The sequence below is a fragment of the Chiloscyllium punctatum genome, chromosome 40 (genome assembly GCF_047496795.1).
Source record: "Chiloscyllium punctatum isolate Juve2018m chromosome 40, sChiPun1.3, whole genome shotgun sequence".
NCBI lineage: Eukaryota > Metazoa > Chordata > Chondrichthyes > Orectolobiformes > Hemiscylliidae > Chiloscyllium > Chiloscyllium punctatum.
Window position 1 is genome coordinate 33,114,399 of NC_092778.1, and position 18,697 is coordinate 33,133,095.

The window sequence follows — 18,697 nt, forward strand, 5'->3', positions numbered from 1 at the left end:
CTTTTTCACACAGAGGGTGGTGCATGTATGGAGTGAGCTGCCAGAGAAAGTGGTAGAGGCTGGTACAATTACAACATTTAAAAGGTATCTGGATGGATATATGAATAGGTCAGGTTTAGAGGGATATGGGCCAAATGCTGGAAAATAGCTACAGCGAGGATTTATCTTACAGCATCTTTCAGCTGTGTACGCTCCAAGCACAGGAATTCTCTCCCTCCGGCTTTCTTTCTCTTTCTCTTCACCCTTAAGGCACTTGTTGACTCCTGTCAATTTGACCATGTTTTGCTCTGTGGTCTTAAAATCTCTTCATTTGACATAACGTCTAATTTGAATGGTATCTTTACTATGTTAAAGATTCTATATAAATGCATAAAAACAGAAACAACTGCGGGTGGTGTAAATCGGAAACAAAAATAGAAGTTGCTGGAAAAGCTCAGCAGGTGTGCAGAGAAATCAAAGTTAATGTTTTGGGTCCCCTGAGCCTTCCTCGGAACTGCATATTGTTGTTTGGCAATCAACATATGATTTATGGGAGGAAAACAGACCCAGAAACTGAGGAGCATGTTGTGAAGCACTGTAACATGGATTGCAGAAAGAACCTTTACAATGTTGTGCTGGAAGAAAATAACATTGTCAAACATTTTTCCACAATGTGCCCTTCCCTTTAAATGAATTTCCTTCCCCTTTAAACTGCTTCAACTCAATGCCGCAGGGCGGGGCAGGTGATTGACATAACCTGTACCCAAGCAAACGCACAGGTACAGTTAGAGAAGCCAATCAGAGGGCCGGCTGGGCGAGGACGCGGTGGTTGCCATGGTGAACGGTGGCAGGACACTGCCCACCAGGAAGCGGGCCCGCCCCCCGCGCGATGGTTCAGGAGGACGGTTGGGCGGCGCGAGTGCACCGCGCTGAAGTGGAAAGGCCTTGGTGGGCGGTGAATGGTCGCTTTCGGCGCACACCGGCATCTCGCGGCGAAGAATGAGCCGGCCGCGGAGCATGGGCTCCGGCAGTCGGCCCGTATGCCGCCAGCAAGCTTTCTAGCGGGTCGAATTAAATCTCGAGCCGGGCTGAGGGAGTGAACCGATCGCGGAGGAGAACAGGGAGGGGGAAAGAGACCGAGAGAAAGAAAAAAAATACACAAACCCACGCATTCTCTGCTCGGCTGCAGGGGCAATGTGGATCCCGATCCCCGGCCCAGGGAGGGAGGCAGGCAGCCGAGCTGAGCGGCGCCTCATGGATCGAGCGCCTCACTGAGACAGACTGCAGCAGCCCCGGTCGGGGGGTGGGTGGGGGGTCAGCACGGGGTCGGCCAGCCGGCCGGGGCGCACGCGCACTCGACACCCCCGGGCCGCTGCAAGTTGACCCTCACCGTTTGAACGAACAACACCGTCCGCCCATTGAAGGGGGGAGGGAGGCAACAAAGAAAATAATCGCCTCGAAATACACCCAACCCCAGCCCCCCTTTTGACTCACCGCATTGCAAATCTGAACACTTTTCCCCCTTTTGCATCTTTGAAAGTCTCCCTTTTTAAATTGCATTTTACAAATTGTTGCTTTGTTTTTCTTTCAATCGTAAATTTTTAGAACGTTTTCAAACTGCAATTTGGAAAATTTTCTCAAATTGCAAATGAATCACTTTTTTTAATACAACGTAAAAAAGGTACAAGTTAAGCGAGTGTTCTTGCAGTTGCACTTTTTTTTGGGGGGGGGGAGGTGTTGAATTTCCAATCCACCGTACAGCTTTTCCTTGCAGCGATTGTTTTTTTTGGAGGAGATTAGGGACATGTCTAAGGCGGCAGCTAAGGAGAAGAAGTCCTTCAGTAAGAAACTTTTCCGGCGGGGCTCGGCACGGTCGGTCGGGAGTTTTATGAGCAGGGTGCTGAAGACTCTGTCCACGCTTTCGCACTTCGGCACCGAGGAGGCGGCTGAGGACGACAAGGACGACGGTGGCTTCAAGAATTTCCGAGCGGCCGAGGCCGGCGCCGCTATGGGGTTGGGCATCGGGCTGGGCCCGGGGGTCGGGGTGGTCTCCTCGGCCTCCTCCATCATCATGATGATGAGCGGCATCAATCCGGCCGCGGTCGCCGCGGGTCGGTGCGCGGCCGCCGGCCACAGCGACTCGTCCGAGAGCGGCTTGTCTGGGGACCGCTGGCAGCCCCCCGGCGTGGCCGGCCTCAAGAACCACGGCAACACCTGCTTCATGAACGCCGTGCTTCAGTGCCTGAGCAACACCGAACTCTTCGCCGAGTTCCTGGCTCTGGAGCAGTACCGGGAGCGGCCGCCTGGCTGGCCCGATCCCTCCGAAGTGACAGCGACCCATCGCCGGGAGGCAGAGGACGAGGAAGAGCTGGACAAAACTTCCAAATCCAACGGAGTTTTATTCCGATCGAGACCCCAGGCAGACACGAGGGGAGAGGTCACTGAACAGCTCGCTTCTCTGGTCCGAGCACTCTGGACTGCAGAATACACTCCACAGCTCAGCCGTGAATTCAAGGTAGGACAGCCTTGGCACCTCCGATGGTCTTTGTAAACGGATTTTTTAAATAAGAAAAACTATCACTGGGGAAAGAGAGGATTTTTAAGATTTTAAAATGCATCAGGACAGTGAGCTGGCCAGTTTCACCTGTGACTCAGGATTGTCTGGTTACTAGTTTTGATGGTTCGCTTGATAGCTTTAAACATGGGATCATACATCCTGCTTGCCTCAGATTTCCCCGGTTAGGAGAGAGCTTGTCTGTCACTAGTATATCGAGACTTTAGGGCAGATGACACTGCTGTTGTAAGATGCCCCACAAAATTCTCTTGACTAGCTTAGTGCAGTATTTTGTCTTTGTTTCGTGAACTTCGGAATATTGGCTGCCCTCAGTAACAAGCATCAAGAAAACAGAAGTCTTGTACATTTATTTATCTCTTTCCTGTTTGTGGGATATCGTGTTCAGATTGGTTGCAACATTTGTCTAGTGCTCAGTCGTGATTGAACTTTGGAAGTATGGGGAAATTTTGAGGATGTGATGAGCATTCTCTAAATCTGAATTTCTTTCATGTTAAAAGTTTAGGATTGACCCCTCCCACACATGCGCACGTACATTCTCAATAGCTAGTCCTGATTGAAAAAGCTACTTTGATTTCAAAGCATTGCTCACTTCGACAGTATTAATTTTATACTGTAGATGGACTGAACGCTGTTGGGGGAATGGAGGACATCCCCATTTCCACCGTTTTCTTCTGTATCCAGAACTTCCTCTGACAGGAAGACTGTAATACTTCCCGTCTGTTCCAGATGTGTGTAATACTTTCTTTGAACCGGTTGATTTGAAAATATCTGTAATATGTGGCTTGGGGTGATCAAACTTCGCAAACTTTCCGTTTCACATGTTGAGATTGTGTATGGCAGAATGTTTTCTGTGGTCAATGGAACTGACTTCTTCTGAAAATTCTGAACATGTTGTCTCCTATTATGCCCATCTTTCCCAGAACTCCAGGTTTGAATCCCTGAATCAGATTTTCTCCCTTGTGACAGTGTGGAAATATGTGGTGTGGATGGTCATTATCAAAGTCCTATAATAGAGTCATACAGCACAGAAACAGACCCTTCGGTCCAACCAGTCCATGCTGACCACAATCCCAAACTAAACCTGTCCCACTGACCTGTGATTGGCCCATATCCTTCAAACATTTCTTATTCGTGTACTTATCCAAATATCCTGTAAAAATTGTAACTGCACCTGTATCCACCACTTCCTCTGGAAGTTCGTTCCACACACACCACTCTGTGTAAAAAAAAATGCCCTTCATGTCTTTTTAAAATCTTTCTTCCCTCTTAGAAAAAAATTGTGCCCTAGCCTTGACATTCCCCTCCCTAGGGAAAAGACCCTTGCTATTCAGCTTACCTGTGCCCCTCATCATCTTATAAGCCCCAATAAGGTCACCCCTCAACTACCTCCACTCCAGTGAAAAAGGTCCCAGCCTCTCCTTATAATTCAAACCCTGCATTCCTGGCAGTGTCCTGGTAAATCATTTCTGAAGTGGTAAATTAACCATCTCATCCTTGTCAATTCATCTGGAGCCTTTAAGATTGCTGACCACATTATGTTCCTTTGACACATTATGTCTTGCTGGTTCCATTCTTACTTTGGCTACAATTAGATAGTTATCAAATTACAATGGCTTCCTTTCCCATTCTCATAGTATTCCTTCTGGTATTACTCAGTTGACCCCCTTCTGTTTCCTCTCTACATATTACTTGTCAGTGATATCATCAGAATGTGAATTCAGTTCTACATGTACACTGACATCCAGTTCTACCTCCATTACAACCTCTCTCAACCTTTCCTGTTTCTTTGGTTTGCAGTGCAACATAAGTGCTGATTGTTTAGAAGATCAATGTAACGAAGCAATGGGAAACCATTCTTTGCAACTGTAAACTTTATTCCCTAACTGCCCGACTCTATCTCGCTTATTTGCAGGAACAAACTAAATTAGGTACTTTTTTCTAAGAGGATCTTCAGGGCAGGTACTTGCACTGTCACTAAGACTGGCTATTTCCACTTAGATAAACTGTCCAACTTTGCCCGGTCTCAGTTTACCTGCTACTGATACCCTCATTAAAGCCAAAGAGTTCACTATTCCAGTGCACACCTGGCTGATCTTCCATCTTCCTCCATACTCACTGAACATAAACTCATTCAAAGGTTTGTTGCACACGTAGCAATGTGTGCCAACTCCTATTTAACCATCGCTCTCTTGTGTTCACTGACCTACATTTGAGGCTTTGCCAGAATAGGAAGCAATGTTAAAATTCTCATGTTCCATGACCTTGATCCCTCCCTTTCTCTGTAACCCTCTGAAATCTCTCGGCTCCTTTTAACTCTATTATGTTTTCTCCGATTTAATTGCTATACCATTAGTTTTGCTGCCTTGCCAGTTACCTTAAAGCACTTGTTCCTTCAAGACACTAGGCAAAAAAAATCCTTTAGGAGAAAGTGAGGACTGCAGATGCAGGAGATCAGAGCTGAAAATGTGTGCTGGAAAAGCGCAGCAGGTCAGGCAGCATCCAAGGAACAGGAGAATCGACGTTTCGGGCATAAACCCTTCTTCAGGAATGAGGAAAGTGTGTCCAACAGGCTAAGATAAAAGGTAGGGAGGAGGGACTTGGGGGAGGGGCGTTGGAAATGTGAAAAAGGAGGTCAAGGTGAGGATGATAGGCCAGAGTGGGGTGGGGGCAGAGAGGTCAGGAAGAAGATTGCAGGTTAGGAAGGCGGTTTTGGTCATCCAATCAAATATTTTGCATGGCTTTGCATCACGGTTTTGTTTGACATTCCTGAGCGATGACTTGAGATGTTTAAGTTTATTAAATGTGATATTTAACTGCAGGTTGTTGTGGAATACGTGAGTCTCTTTGTCTGTAGTTTTCCCTTGGGTTGTAAAATTTCTTTGGGAATTGTGTAATGTCACAAAACTGCTGCATTAATCAAGTATTCGTATACACCTTTGCAGCTTGATGATTACATAATGTTATTCTCAGCATCTTTTCACTGCAACCGATGATGAATTCCATTCTGGCAAAGGCTCAATGTAGGTCAGTGAGCACAAGAGTGATGGTTAAGTAGGAGTTGGTACACATCGTGATGCGTGCGGCAAACCTTTGAATGAGTTCATGTATAAGGAATATGAAAGAAGGAAGGCAAACCAGGAGTACAAATCTATGGGTATTACAGGGATGAATGTGATTGGGATTCAATAGCACCTATTTCACAAAAGAACAAGCTGTCACTGTGCTTAAATTGCACCTGTAATCTGCTTGCTGTACTGATTGTCAAGTCATTTTATTTAAAGTTCTTGTATTTTATTGCTACGTGGTCTCAGGTTGAGAGCAAACCTACAGTTTGAACAGAGGGTACTGAATTTCAGCAGCATAACTGTGTGTTTATAAAAATATTTTTTATTCTTGAGAGGGTACAGAGCTGAGCAACCAGAAAGTATCCACCTAAAGGAAATTTATGTTGATGAACGACTAAGGGGAAAGTCAAATTTCACTCAATAATAATGAGGTGAGTGGGGGTTGCTTGCTGAGTATTGTCAATCCAAGGGTCACCGTACTCTTGGCTGTATATTCTGTATCAGCAACCTGACTTAAAGATTGCAGTCCATTTTTGTGTGAATCTGTTCCACAAATCAGCTGATATATGTCTTTAGGAGTAACAGGGAGGAGGAGGTTTTTTTTATCTGATATCCATTCCTCTCTTTGTTTTTCAATGTTGCAAGTAGTTTGTTAAATAACCTGTTTGCAATATTATACTGAATCACAATCACCTTTGTCTCCTAGTCTGCAATTATATGATTTTCAGTTTTGTCATTCCCTCGAGTTAGAATTTACCAACAACATCCAGAAAAATAGGAAAATGATTTATAAGAGGAAGCATTGACCTGGTGAGATTATTAGAACATAGAACATGGAACAATACAGCACAGAACAGGCCCTTCGGCCCACGATGTTGTGGCGAACTTCTAACCTAGATTAAGCACCCATCCATGTACCTATCCAAATGCCGCTTAAAGGTCGCTAATGATTCTGACTCTACCACTCCCACGGGCAGCGCATTCCATGCCCCCACCACTCTCTGGGTAAAGAACCCACCCCTGACATCTCCCCTGTACCTTCCACCCTTCACCTTAAATTTATGTCCCCTTGTAACACTCTGTTGTACCCGGGGAAAAAGTTTCTGACTGTCTACTCCATCTATTCCTCTGATCATCTTATAAACCTCTATCAAGTCACCCCTCATCCTTCGCCGTTCCAACGAGAAAAGGCCGAGAACTCTCAACCTATCCTCGTACGACCTACTCTCCATTCCAGGCAACATCCTGGTAAATCTTCTCTGCACCCTCTCCAAAGCTTCCACATCTTTCCTAAAGTGAGGCGACCAGAACTGCACACAGTACTCCAACTGTGGCCTAACCAAAGTCCTGTACAGCTGCAACATCAGAGATACAGGAAATGTACAGTTTGAGAACTGCCATGGTAGATGGTGGAATTTGAATTCCAGAAAAATATCTGGAATTAAGAGTCTCATAATGACCATACAACTATTGTTGATTGTTGGAAAAACCCATTTGGTTCACTGTCTTTTAGGTGAGGAAATCAACTGTCCTTGTTTTGTCTGGTCGATGTGTGATGGATCTAATTGAATAGTGATTATAATTTTGCTAGGGTACCTTGATGTCAAGGGCAGTTGACTTCACTTCCCCTCTGGAGTTTGGCTCCTCTGAACATGTTTAGACCAAGGCTGAAATGAATGGTACTGGCACAACACAAAATGCACATCAGTGAGCCGCTTATTGCTAAACAAGTGCTGGTTGATAGCATGCTTTGGAGAAAGTGAGGATTGCAGATGCTGGAGATCAGAGCTGAAAAATGTGTTGCTGGAAAAGCATAGCAGGTCAGGCAGCATCCAAAGAGCAGGAGAATCGACGTTTCGGGCATAAGCTGAAGAAGGGCTTATGCCTGAAACGTCGATAGCATTGCTTTGCCAATCATTGAAAGTAAACTGATGAGGCAGTAATTGGCTGGGTTGGATTTGTCCTGCTTTTTGTGCGTAGGACAAACCTGGGCAATTTTCCACGTTCGCAGGGTAGATGCCAGTATTCTAGCTAGAACAGTGGAACAGATGGCTGGAGGTGTTCAGGAGCACAAGTCTTTGGTACTATGTAATTTTTGAGAAGATTTATAGCTCAGATTATAAGTTTGTTCGCTTAGCTGAAAGGTTTGTTTTCAGATGTTTCATCACCATGCTAGGTAACATCAGTGAGCCTCTAGTGAAGCGCTGGTATTATGTCCAGCTTTCTATTTGTGTGTCTTGGTCTCTTAAGGTGAGTGATATCATTTTTAGTTCTTTTTCTCAGAGGTTGGTAAATGGGGTCCAAATCAGTGTGTTTATTGATGGAGTTCTGGTTTGAATGCCAGGCCTCTCGGAATTGCAATATATTGTGGCCCTTTTAAATAATGTCCGGATGCAGTTCAGTTTGTGTGTGATGAGACATTTGCTTCTGTAGTTAAGTATCTGGTCTGTGTGTGTTGCTTTCCTGCAGACGCTGGTCTGAAGTTCACCACCATTAACTGTTCATTCCACGATGACATCTAGGAAGGAGAGTCTGTAGTTGTTCTCTTTTGTGAAATTTATGTCAGTAAGGATGTTGTTGATGTTGTAGGTTTCCTCTAACTTGTTATGTGGATGACACCTTTGTCATCACAAAATGGAACAAATTAGAGGAAACCTACAATATCAACAATATCCTTACTGGAATAAAATTCACAAGAGGAGGAGAACAACAGCAGACTCCCCTTCCTAGATGTCACAATGAAGAACTTCAGACCAGCGTCTACAGGAAAGCAACACACACAGACCAGATACTTAACTACAGAAGCAAATGTCTCATCACACACAAACTGAACTGCATCCGGACATTATTTAAAAGGGCCACAATATATTGCAATACCCAGGAACTACGAGCAGCAGAAGAAAACTACTATACAGCGTATTCAAGAAGAACGGGTACCCAACAAACACCAGTCTGCCGATTCCTAATCAAGGCTCAAACAAGCAGACACAACGTGCCCAAAAACTCCAGTCACATTACCTTACATCAAAGGCATCTTGGAAATGACCACCAGACTACTCAGACCCCTTGGCATAATGGTATCCTGCAAACCGACCAACACACTTAAAAAGTGGCTGTTGAGCCTAAAGGACACTAAAGAACCAACCAGCAAAATGAATGTCGTTTACAAATACCATGCAAGATCTGTAACAATCGCTATATTAGACAGGCAGAAAACTAGCCACCAGGATACACAAACACCTTCCAGCTCATTGAACAAACTAACAACTTCTTCAGTACTGTTGCTAGAATGTTGCCAGGGCTCACACCATTCATAGTATTCTCTGCCTTCAGTTGTTGCTTGATATCATATCACATCCAGAAATTGAATTGGCTGAAGATTAGCACCTGTGCTGCTGGGGACCTCCTGAGAAAACAGAAAGAGATTATCCATTTGACACTTTTGGCTGAAGATTATTTTTGGCAAATGCTTCAGCCTTATCTTTTTCACTGATGTGCAGGGCTTCCCCATTATCGAGGATGAGATATTTGTGAAGCCACTTCCTGCAGTGAGTTGTTTCATTGTCCACCACCAATCAAGACTGGATGTAGTAGAGCTGCAGAGCTTGGATCTGATCATTTGGTCGCAAAATTGCTTAGCTTTCCGTCATTGCTGTTTATGCTGTTTGGTACGCAAGTAGTTATGTGGTGTAGCTTCACCATGTTGATGCCTCATTTTTAGGTATGGCTAGCACTTCTGGCATGCCCTTATGTGTTCTTCTTTGAACCAGGGTTAATCTTTGGTTTCATGATGATGGTGGAGTAGGGTATTTCCTGGGCCATGAGGTTGCAAATTACATTGAAGTTCAGTTTAGCTGCTGATAACTTAGTGCTTCATCGATGTTTAGTCTGAATTGCTAGAGCTATTCAAAATCTATCCCATTTAGTATAGTGTTGATGCCACATGATGCTCCATGTGGAGATTGTGCCTTCCCTCTGCAAAGGCTATTTACAGTGGTTACTCCTGCAGAAATTGTCATGGAAAGGTGCATTTGTGATAGGAGATTGGTGATGACAAGGTAAAATATGTTTTTCATTGTTGGTTCTCTCACCGCCATTCACAGATCCAGTCTAATAGCTTTGTCCTTTAGGCCTTGACCATCTTGGTATCTAATGGTGCTGCTAAGTGATGAACTCTGAAGTCTCCCAACCAGGGTAGGTTCTGTGCCCTTGCCATACCCTCTGTACTTCCAAGTGATTTTTAATATCTCACCAGCTGGTTAGTAATCAGTAGAAGGTTTCCTTATGCATGTTTGATTTGATGGCATGCGACTTCATGGGATCCAGAGTCATTGTTGAGGACTTTTGACTGCTTGCCACTATGTCATTCTGTCTGTGTCTCTTTGTCTCTGTTTCATCTTTTCAGATTTTTCCTCTGGTCAATATTTATACTGGATCTCATTTGTGTTAACAATCTTGTATGTGTTATCTGTCATGCACTCTTTTCTGCTTTATTTTTCTCTCTGTTGTCATGCAAGGAGCTTTTTTTTTGCTGCCCAAATCTATTTAACCCCTTTGTCCTGAACTATTATCTCTTTAAGGCATTCCATTGTTTTGTTGAATTTAACCCACCAATTATTCCAATCTGTCCAGACCTGATCTCAGCCCATTAAAATTGATTTCCCTCCAGTTAAGTTCTCTATTCACTTTCTTTTCTCCTAGCTAACATAAAACATATGATCTGCTGTGATCACTGTTCCCTAGCTGTAGTCTCGTCCACTTAGCCCCTCTTGTTCCCTTGAATCAGATGCAGCAGTAATTCTTTCCTTGCTGCCATTTAGAAAATTGTCCCGAATGCTGTAGAAACTATTGCCCCCTCTGTCTTTTTACACCATTATTATTCCAGTGTTATTAGAAAGATTAAACATACTCCTCCCTGATTTTCACTACTGTATATAGTTTTTGCATCCCTAATTTCATGAAATTTGCTCTTGTGTATCTCTTCCCTGTTCTCCCACCGTCAAAAATATTGGTGGCCTTTCCTGCTAATTAGTAGCTAGTGTTGTACAAATCCTGATGTTTGTTAGAAAGTATCATTGGACCTTTGTCATGTAGCTGTGTTGTGAAGGTATTGAGCCCATCGACCATGTCGTGAGTAAGGTTTATGGGTTTGATTGAGTCAGTCTGATCTTAGCTCAGTAGATTGAGGCATTTAAAGTTTTCCTTAGCTGGCTGAGAGTTGCTTTATTTGTTGCTCCTGGTCAATGTCCAGTTACTATTTCTATCTGTGCACAGGAGGGCTTCAGATGGAGGACAGGATTTGAGTGTCCCTTGGGTCACTTATTTTGTCAGTGCTCACCATCTGCCTTTGCCATGGAAATTGGTAGAAACTGGAGTGTTCCCAGGAGGTTGTATTTCAGCAATGAGTTGGATCCATTGGGAGAGGGAAGAAGACAACAAGGAAAAAGGAAACAAACTGTTCTCACCTTCCAAGCAGCACTGCTCTGGTGTTTATTGTAGTTAAACTGATGATTTAAGATTGCAGTTAACTATTTTTTGGTGTAATGTGGAGAAGAAGCACTTGGTTTTAAGGTATTAGTTTTCATATGAAGCTGAAGTGTGTATAAATCCTGAAGGTAGTGAAGCATGGCATAAGAGGGTAATAGGGGTGTTCATCAATGATAAGATCTTTGGCTATAGATTATTCAATGAAAACCATGGTTGATTCTTTAGTCACCTGTGGAACCCCATGGAGATTGGTTTGGTTAGGGGTCCATTCATTGGAGAAACTGATATAATTCTAACAGGACCAGGCAAGATTTGAAGTTGCTGGTGTTGGACTGGGGTGGTCAGAGTTAAAATCGCACAACACCAGGTTATAGTCCAACAGGTTTATTTGGAAGCATTCCCTTTTGAAAGTGAAGGAGCAGTGCTTCGAAAGCTAGTGCTTCCAAATAAACCTGTTGGACTATAACCTGGTGTTGTGCAATTTTTAACTCTGACCAGGCAAAGTAGTCACAGGATGTTGCTGATGACTGGGGAGTCCAGAAGCAGAGGTCACAATCTAAGGATATGGGGTAGGTCATTTAGGACTGGGATCAGGAGAAATTTCTTCCAGAGGGTGGTGAGCCGGTGGAATTCCACAGAAATGGTTGACGTTAAAAACATTGAATGTTTTCCGGAAGGAAATAGCTATAGTTCTTGGGGCTAAAGATTATGGAGTGAAAGTGATACAGGGTACCCAGCCATTGAATAATGGAGCAAATGAGTTACAATCTACAACTTCGGAGAATGAAAACACTGTATTTTTCCCTACAAAATTTGCTGACTTGTAATGGGGTCTGGTTCCACTGGTATTGCCTATCCCACCAAATTTCACCAAAATTATTTTATGCACACCTGGACTCTAAACATTGTTTTGACTGATTTAGTCCTGTAATTTTTGGAGCAGACCTCAACCCTGTCCTCACCCACTTAATATCGGTACATGGGTTTTGAAATGTGCATTTTAAAAGCCACAGTATGCAAAGCAAAAAGAATTGCACCATTCAGGATTAATTGAAAGTCTTGAAGTGAATCTTACTCTCAACATTTTAAGAATGTACATCTTCAATTCCCTGAACCTGTGCCCTGAAAACTGGGTGTATGTAAGCAGGATGAATTTCAAGATTCTGAAAATGATTTGGATTTGTTCAATTTTCAAATATCAACTATAGAGGAACCTTGATTATCTGGCATTCGATTATCTGAATATCAGATTATTTGGCAAGATCGCAAGGTCCCGATGCTTGGTTAAACTATGTTATCGAGCATTTGATTGTCCAAACGAAATATGCCCCTGCTGTGTCCTTTGGATGATCGAGGTTCCCCTGTAATTAGTTTTTTTAAAGAAGTTCAATTTTGTACCTCTTGCAAACTTGGCAGCGTAAAGAAGGCTGACAGCTGATTGCATTATTTCTCAGTGTAAGCTACTCACTGGAAAAATGTTTCTGCTAATAGCCTTTAGCTGAGGAACGCAGAGGGCCAATCTCAATTCCTGACATCACAGCTATTACCGAAATGTCTTGGCTGGAAGGTTATAAGTGCATTTGCAACATTATCAAAGTGACTGGACGTCAAAAGTATGCAGTTGGCTGTAAAGCATTTGTGGAATATCCTGTGATTGGGAAAGTTTTGATAGAAATGCAGCATTTTTAAATACTAAACCTGCACCCCCGAAGCATGCGTGCGCACAAAAAGATTCACATACGAGTGCCTTTTCATTTCCTTCCCACCTTCACAAGCTTCACTGTGTTGTTAGCCTCCTTTGGGCCTATTGGTGACTGATCAGAAGATTGAGAACAATCTTTATTGGGTGATAAAGTTGTACAGTTTGGAAACAGACCCTTCGGTCCAACTTGTCCATGCTGATCAGATATCCTAAGTGAATTTGCTAGTATTAAGCCCATATCCCTCTAAACCCTTTCTATTCGTATATCCATCCAAATGCCTTTTGAATATTGTAATTGTACGAGCCTCCACCACTTCCTCTGGCAGCTCATTCCATACACGCACCACCCTTTGCTTGGAAAAGTTGCCCCGTCGGTCTTTTTTATATCTTTCCCCCTCACCCTACATCTATGGCCCCTAGGTCTGGACACTCCCACCCCAAGGAAGCCTTTGTCCATTTATCTTATGATCTTGCCCCTCATGATTTTATAAACCTCAAATGAGGTCACCCCTCAGCCTTCTTTGCTCCAGGGAAAACAGTCTCTCCCGATAGCTCAAACCATCCAACCCTGGCAACATCCTTGTAAATCTTTTCTGAACCCTTTCAAGTTTCACAACATCCTTCTGATCGGAAGGAGACCAGAATTGCACGCAGTATTCCAAAAGTAGCCTAACCAATGTCCTGTACACCTGCAACATGACCTCCCAACTCCTGTACTCAATGCTCTGACCAGTAAAGGAAAGCATACCAAGGAAAGCCCTATCCTATCTACCTGCAACTCCACTTTCAAGAAGCTATGAACCTGCACTCTAAGGTCTCTTTGTTCAGCAACATTCCCTAGGACCTTACCATTAAGTGTATAAGTCCTGCTAAGATTTGCTTTCCCAAAATGCAGCACCTTGCATTTATCTAAATTAAACTCCATCTGCCACTCCTCAGCCCGTTGACCCATCTGATCAAGATCCTGTTGTGATCTGAGGTAACCTCCTTCACTGTCCACTATAGCTCCTATGCTCACATCCAACTCATTTGTATAAATGATAAAGTAGTGGACCCAGCACCGATCCTTGTGGCACTCCACTGGTCACAGGCCTCCAGTCTGAAAAACAGCCCTCGACCACCACCCTCTGTCTTCTATTGTTGAGCCAGTTCTGTATCCAACTGGCTCCTCCCTATATGCCATGATATCTAATCTTGCTAACCTTGTCGAACACCTTACTGAAGTCCATATAGATCACGTACACTGCTCTGCCCTCGTCAATCATCTTTGTCACATTTTCAAAAAACTCAAATCAAGTTTGTGAGACATGATTTCTCACACACAAAGCTATGTTGACTATCCCTAATCAGTCCTTGCCTTTCCAAATACATGTACATCTTGCCCCTCAGGATTCCCTCCAACAGCTTGCCCACCACTGATGTCAGGCTCACTGGTCTGTAGTTCTTTGGCTTGTCCTTACCACCTTTCTTAAATAATTGTACCATGTTAGTCAACCTCCCATCTTCTGGCACTTCACCTGTGCAAGGGGCCCAGCAATCACTTCCCTAGCTTCCCACAGACTTCTAGAATACACCTGGTCAGGTCCTGGGGATTTATCCACCTTTATTCATTTCAAGACATCCACCACTTCTTCCTCTGTAATATGGACATTTTTCAAGCTGTCACCATCTATTTCCCCACATTGTATATCTTCCATGTCCTCCTCCACAGTGAACACTGATATAAAATACTTGTTTAGTATCTCCCCCATCTCCTGTGGCTCCACACAAAGGCTGCCTTGCTGATCTTTGAGGGGCCCTACTCTCCCCCTAGTTATCCTTTTGTCCTTAATGTATTTGTAAAAGCCCTTGGGATTCTCCTTAACCCTATTTGCCAAAGCTATCTCATGTCTCCTTTTTGCCCTCCTAATTTCCTTCTTAAGTATACTCCTACTGCCTTTACACTCTTCTAAGGATTCACTCGATCTCTCCTGTCTATATCTGACATATGCTTCCTTCTTTTTCATAACCAAACCCTCAATTTCTGTTGTCGTCCAGCATTCCCTACACCTACCAGCCTTTCCTTTCATCCTAACAGGAATAGACTGTCTCTGGATTCTGGTTATCTCATTTCTGAGGGTTTCCCATTTTCCAGCTGTCCCTTCACCTGCGAGCATCTGCGCCCAATCAGCTTTTGAACGTTCTTTCTGGATTAGTGGTGCTGGAAGAGCATAGCAGTTCAAGCAGCATCCAATGAGAAGCGAAATCGACGTTTCGGGCAAGAGCCCTTCATCAGGAATAAAGGCAGTGAGCCTGAAGCGTGGAGAGATAAGCTAGAGGAGGGTGGGGTGGGAGAGAGTAGCATAGAGTACAATGGGTGAGTAGGGGAGGAGATGAAGGTGATAGGTCAGGGAGGGGAGGGTGGAGTGGATAGGTGAAAAGGAGCTAGGCAGGTCCGACAAGTCCGGACAAGTCAAGGGGCCAGGGCTGAACTGGAAGTTTGAAACTAGGATGAGGTGGGGGAAGGGGAAATGAGGAAACTGTTGAAGTCCACATTGATACCCTGGGGTTGAAGTGTTCCGAGGCGGAAGGTGAGGCCTTCTTCTTTCAGGTGTCTGGTGGTGAGGGAGCGGCAGTGAAGGAGGCCCAGGACCTCCATGTCCTCGGCAGAGTGGGAGGGGGAGTTGAAATGTTGGGCCACGGGGCGGTTTGGTTGATTGGTGCGGGTGTCTCGGAGATGTTCCTTAAAGCGCTCTGCTAGGAGGCGCCCAGTCTCCCCAATGTAGAGGAGACCACATCGGGAGCAACGGATACAATAATTGATATTAGTGGATGTACAGGTAAAACTTTGATGGATGTGGAAGACTCCTTTAGGGCCTTGGATAGAGGTGAGGGAGGAGGTGTGGGCACAGGTTTTACAGTTCCTGCGGTGGCAGGGGAAAGTGCCAGAATGGGAGGGTGGGTCGTAGGGGTGTGTGGACCTGACCAGGTAGTCACGGAGGGAACGGTCTTTGCGGAAGGCGGAAAGGGGTGGGGAGGGAAATATATCCCTGGTGGTGGGGTCTTTTTGGAGGTGGCGGAAATGTTGGCAGATGATTTGGTTTATGTGAAGATTGGTAGGGTGGAAGGTGAGCACCAGGGGCGTTCTGTCCTTGTTACGGTTGAAGGGGTGGGGTCTGAGGGCGGAGGTGTGGGATGTGGACGAGATGCGTTGGAGGGCATCTTTAACCACGTGGGAAGGGAAATTGCGGTCTCTAAAGAAGGAGGCCATCTGGTGTGTCCTATGGTGGAACTGGTCCTCCTGGGAGCAGATATGGCGGAGGCGGAGGAATTGGGAATATGGGATGGCATTTTTGCAAGAGATAGGGTGGGAAGAGGTGTAATCCAAGTAGCTGTGGGAGTCGGTGGGTTTGTAAAAAATGTCAGTGTCAAGTCTGTCGTCACTAATGGAGATGGAGAGGTCCAGGAAGGGGAGGGAGGTGTCAGAGATGGTCCAGGTAAATTTAAGGTCAGGGTGGAATGTGTTGGTGAAGTTGATGAATTGCTCAACCTCCTCGTGGGAGCACGAGGTGGCGCCAATGTAGCGGAGGAAGAGGTGGGGAGTGGTGCCGGTGTAATTACGGAAGATCAACTGTTCTACATAGCCAACAAAGAGGCAGGCATAGCTGGGGCCCATACGTGTGCCCATGGTTACGCCTTTGGTCTGGAGGAAGTGGGAGGATTCAAAGGAGAAATTGTCAAGGGTGAGGACCAGTTCGGCCAAACGAATGAGAGTGTCAGTGGAAGGTTCCTGTTGGGGATGTCTGGAGAGGAAAAAACGGAGGGCTTGGAGGCCCCGGTCATGGCAGATGGAGGTGTAGAGGGATTGGATATCCATGGTGAAGATGAGGCGTTGGGGCCCGGGGAAACGGAAGTCTTGGAGGAGGTGGAGGGCGTGGGTGGTGTCTCGAACGTATGTGGGGAGTTTCTGGACTAGGGGGGATAGGACAGTGTCGAGGTAGGTAGAGATGAGTTCAGTGGGGCAGGAGCATGCTGAGACAATGGGTCGGCCAGGGTGGTCAGGCTTGTGGATCTTGGGAAGGAGGTAGAACCGGGCAGTGCGGGGTTCCCGGACTATGAGGTTGGAAGCTGTGGGTGGGAGATCTCCTGAGGTGATGAGGTTCTGTATGGTCTGGGAGATGATGGTTTGGTGATGGGGGGTGGGGTCATGGTCGAGGGGGCAGTAGGAAGAGGTTCCTCGAGTTGGCGTTTGGCTTCAGCGGTGTAGAGGTCAGTGCGCCAGACTACCACTGCGCCCCCTTTATCCGCTGGCTTAATGGTGAGGTTGAGATTGGAGCAGAGGGATTGGAGGGCTGCGCGTTGTGAGGGTGAGAGGTTGGAGTGGGGGGAGGGGGGGTCGACAGGTTGACGTGGTTAACGTCCCGGCGGCAGTTGGAAATGAAGAGGTCGAGGGCAGGTAATAGGCCAGCGTGGGGTGTCCAGGAGGATGCAGTGTGTTGGACGTGGGCGAAGGGGTCCTCGGAAGGTGGGCGGGAGTCCTGATTGTTAAAGTAAGCTCGGAGGCAGAGGCGACGGAAGAAGTGTTCGATGTCACGGCGTGTATGAAATTCATTGATGTGTGGACGGAGGGGGATGAAGGTGAGTCCTTTGCTGAGGACTGATCATTCGTCCTCAGTGAATGGGAGGTCTGGATGGATGGTGAAAACTCGGCAGGGCTGGGATCCTTCCTCCAATTTAGAACTTCAATTTTTTAGATCTGGTCCGTTCTTTTCCATCACTATTTTAAAACTAATAGAATTATGGTAGTTGGCCCCAAAGTGCTCCCCCACTAACACCTCAGTCACCTGCCCTGAGAACTGAGATCTCCTTACAAATCTGTTTCTCAATTTCCCTCTGACTATTAGGGGGTCTATAATACAATCCCAATAAGGTGATCATCCCTTTCTTACTTCTCCGTTCCATCCAAATAACTTCTGGGAGTATCCTCCCTAAGTATAGCTGTAATGCTATCCCTTACCAAAAACGCCACTCCCTCTCCTCTCTTGCCTCCCGTTCTATCCTTCCTGTAGCATTTGTATCCTGGAACATTAAGCTGCCAGTCCTTTCTATCCCTTAGCTACGTTTCTGTAATTGCTATGATATCAGTCATTGTGCAAAAGTATTTTTCCTCATCACGCCATTCGTTTATCGGGCCATTTGTTTTCCCTGGAGTGTCAGAGGTTGAGGGTGACCTTCTAGAGGGTTACCAAATCATGAGGGACATGGGTAGGGTGAATAGTTAAGTCTTTTTCCCCAGGATAGGGGAGCCCAAAACTAGAGGGCATAGATTTAGGGTGAGAGGGGAAAGATATAAAAGTGACCTGAGGGGCAACCTTTTCACAACGAGGGTAGTGTGTGTATGGAAGCAGCTGTCAGAGAAAGTGGTGGAGGCTGGTACTGTTACAACATTTAAAAGGAATCTCGGTACATGAATACGAATGGTTTAAAGGGATATGGATCAAACTCTCTAAAATAGGACTAAATCAGTTTAGGATATCTGGCCTGCGTGGATGAGTTGGACCAAAAGATGCTGTGTGACTCTTAAGAAATATCACCTGTACAGTCGTCATGACTATTGCTTTTCTTTATATTATATCACCTTTTAATTTTTAAGGCATGCTATTGTAACATAACTGGATTGCCCATATATTCAGTTTCACATGATTTGTCATACTCATTGCATAACAGTTGTATGTCTTGGGAGGTGGGTGGCAATTTTTCTTTGAGGAGTGACATTTGCTTTGAAATTTGCAGCTGGGCATTTTACTGAATTAAATGCTGTATACACAAGCATACTTGGAAAATACTTTTATAAACTGCACGTGACCTTTGGTGTTAGCAATTACTGCTGCTAACTTTTCAGATGCTCTT

The 18,697-nt window shown here is 45.1% G+C and overlaps 1 protein-coding gene across 1 annotated transcript in view; it reads left to right on the top strand.

The window, feature by feature from the left end:
• Nucleotides 1–1,282: 1,282 nt before the first annotated feature.
• The window catches only part of usp31 (ubiquitin specific peptidase 31), a 140,578-nt gene continuing 123,163 nt past the window's right edge, over nt 1,283–18,697 (top strand). Inside the window, exon 1 of the mRNA XM_072559509.1 lies at nt 1,283–2,494. Coding sequence (XP_072415610.1) covers nt 1,784–2,494 — 711 coding nt within the window. The 5' untranslated portion in view covers nt 1,283–1,783. The remainder of the gene's footprint in view (nt 2,495–18,697) is intronic.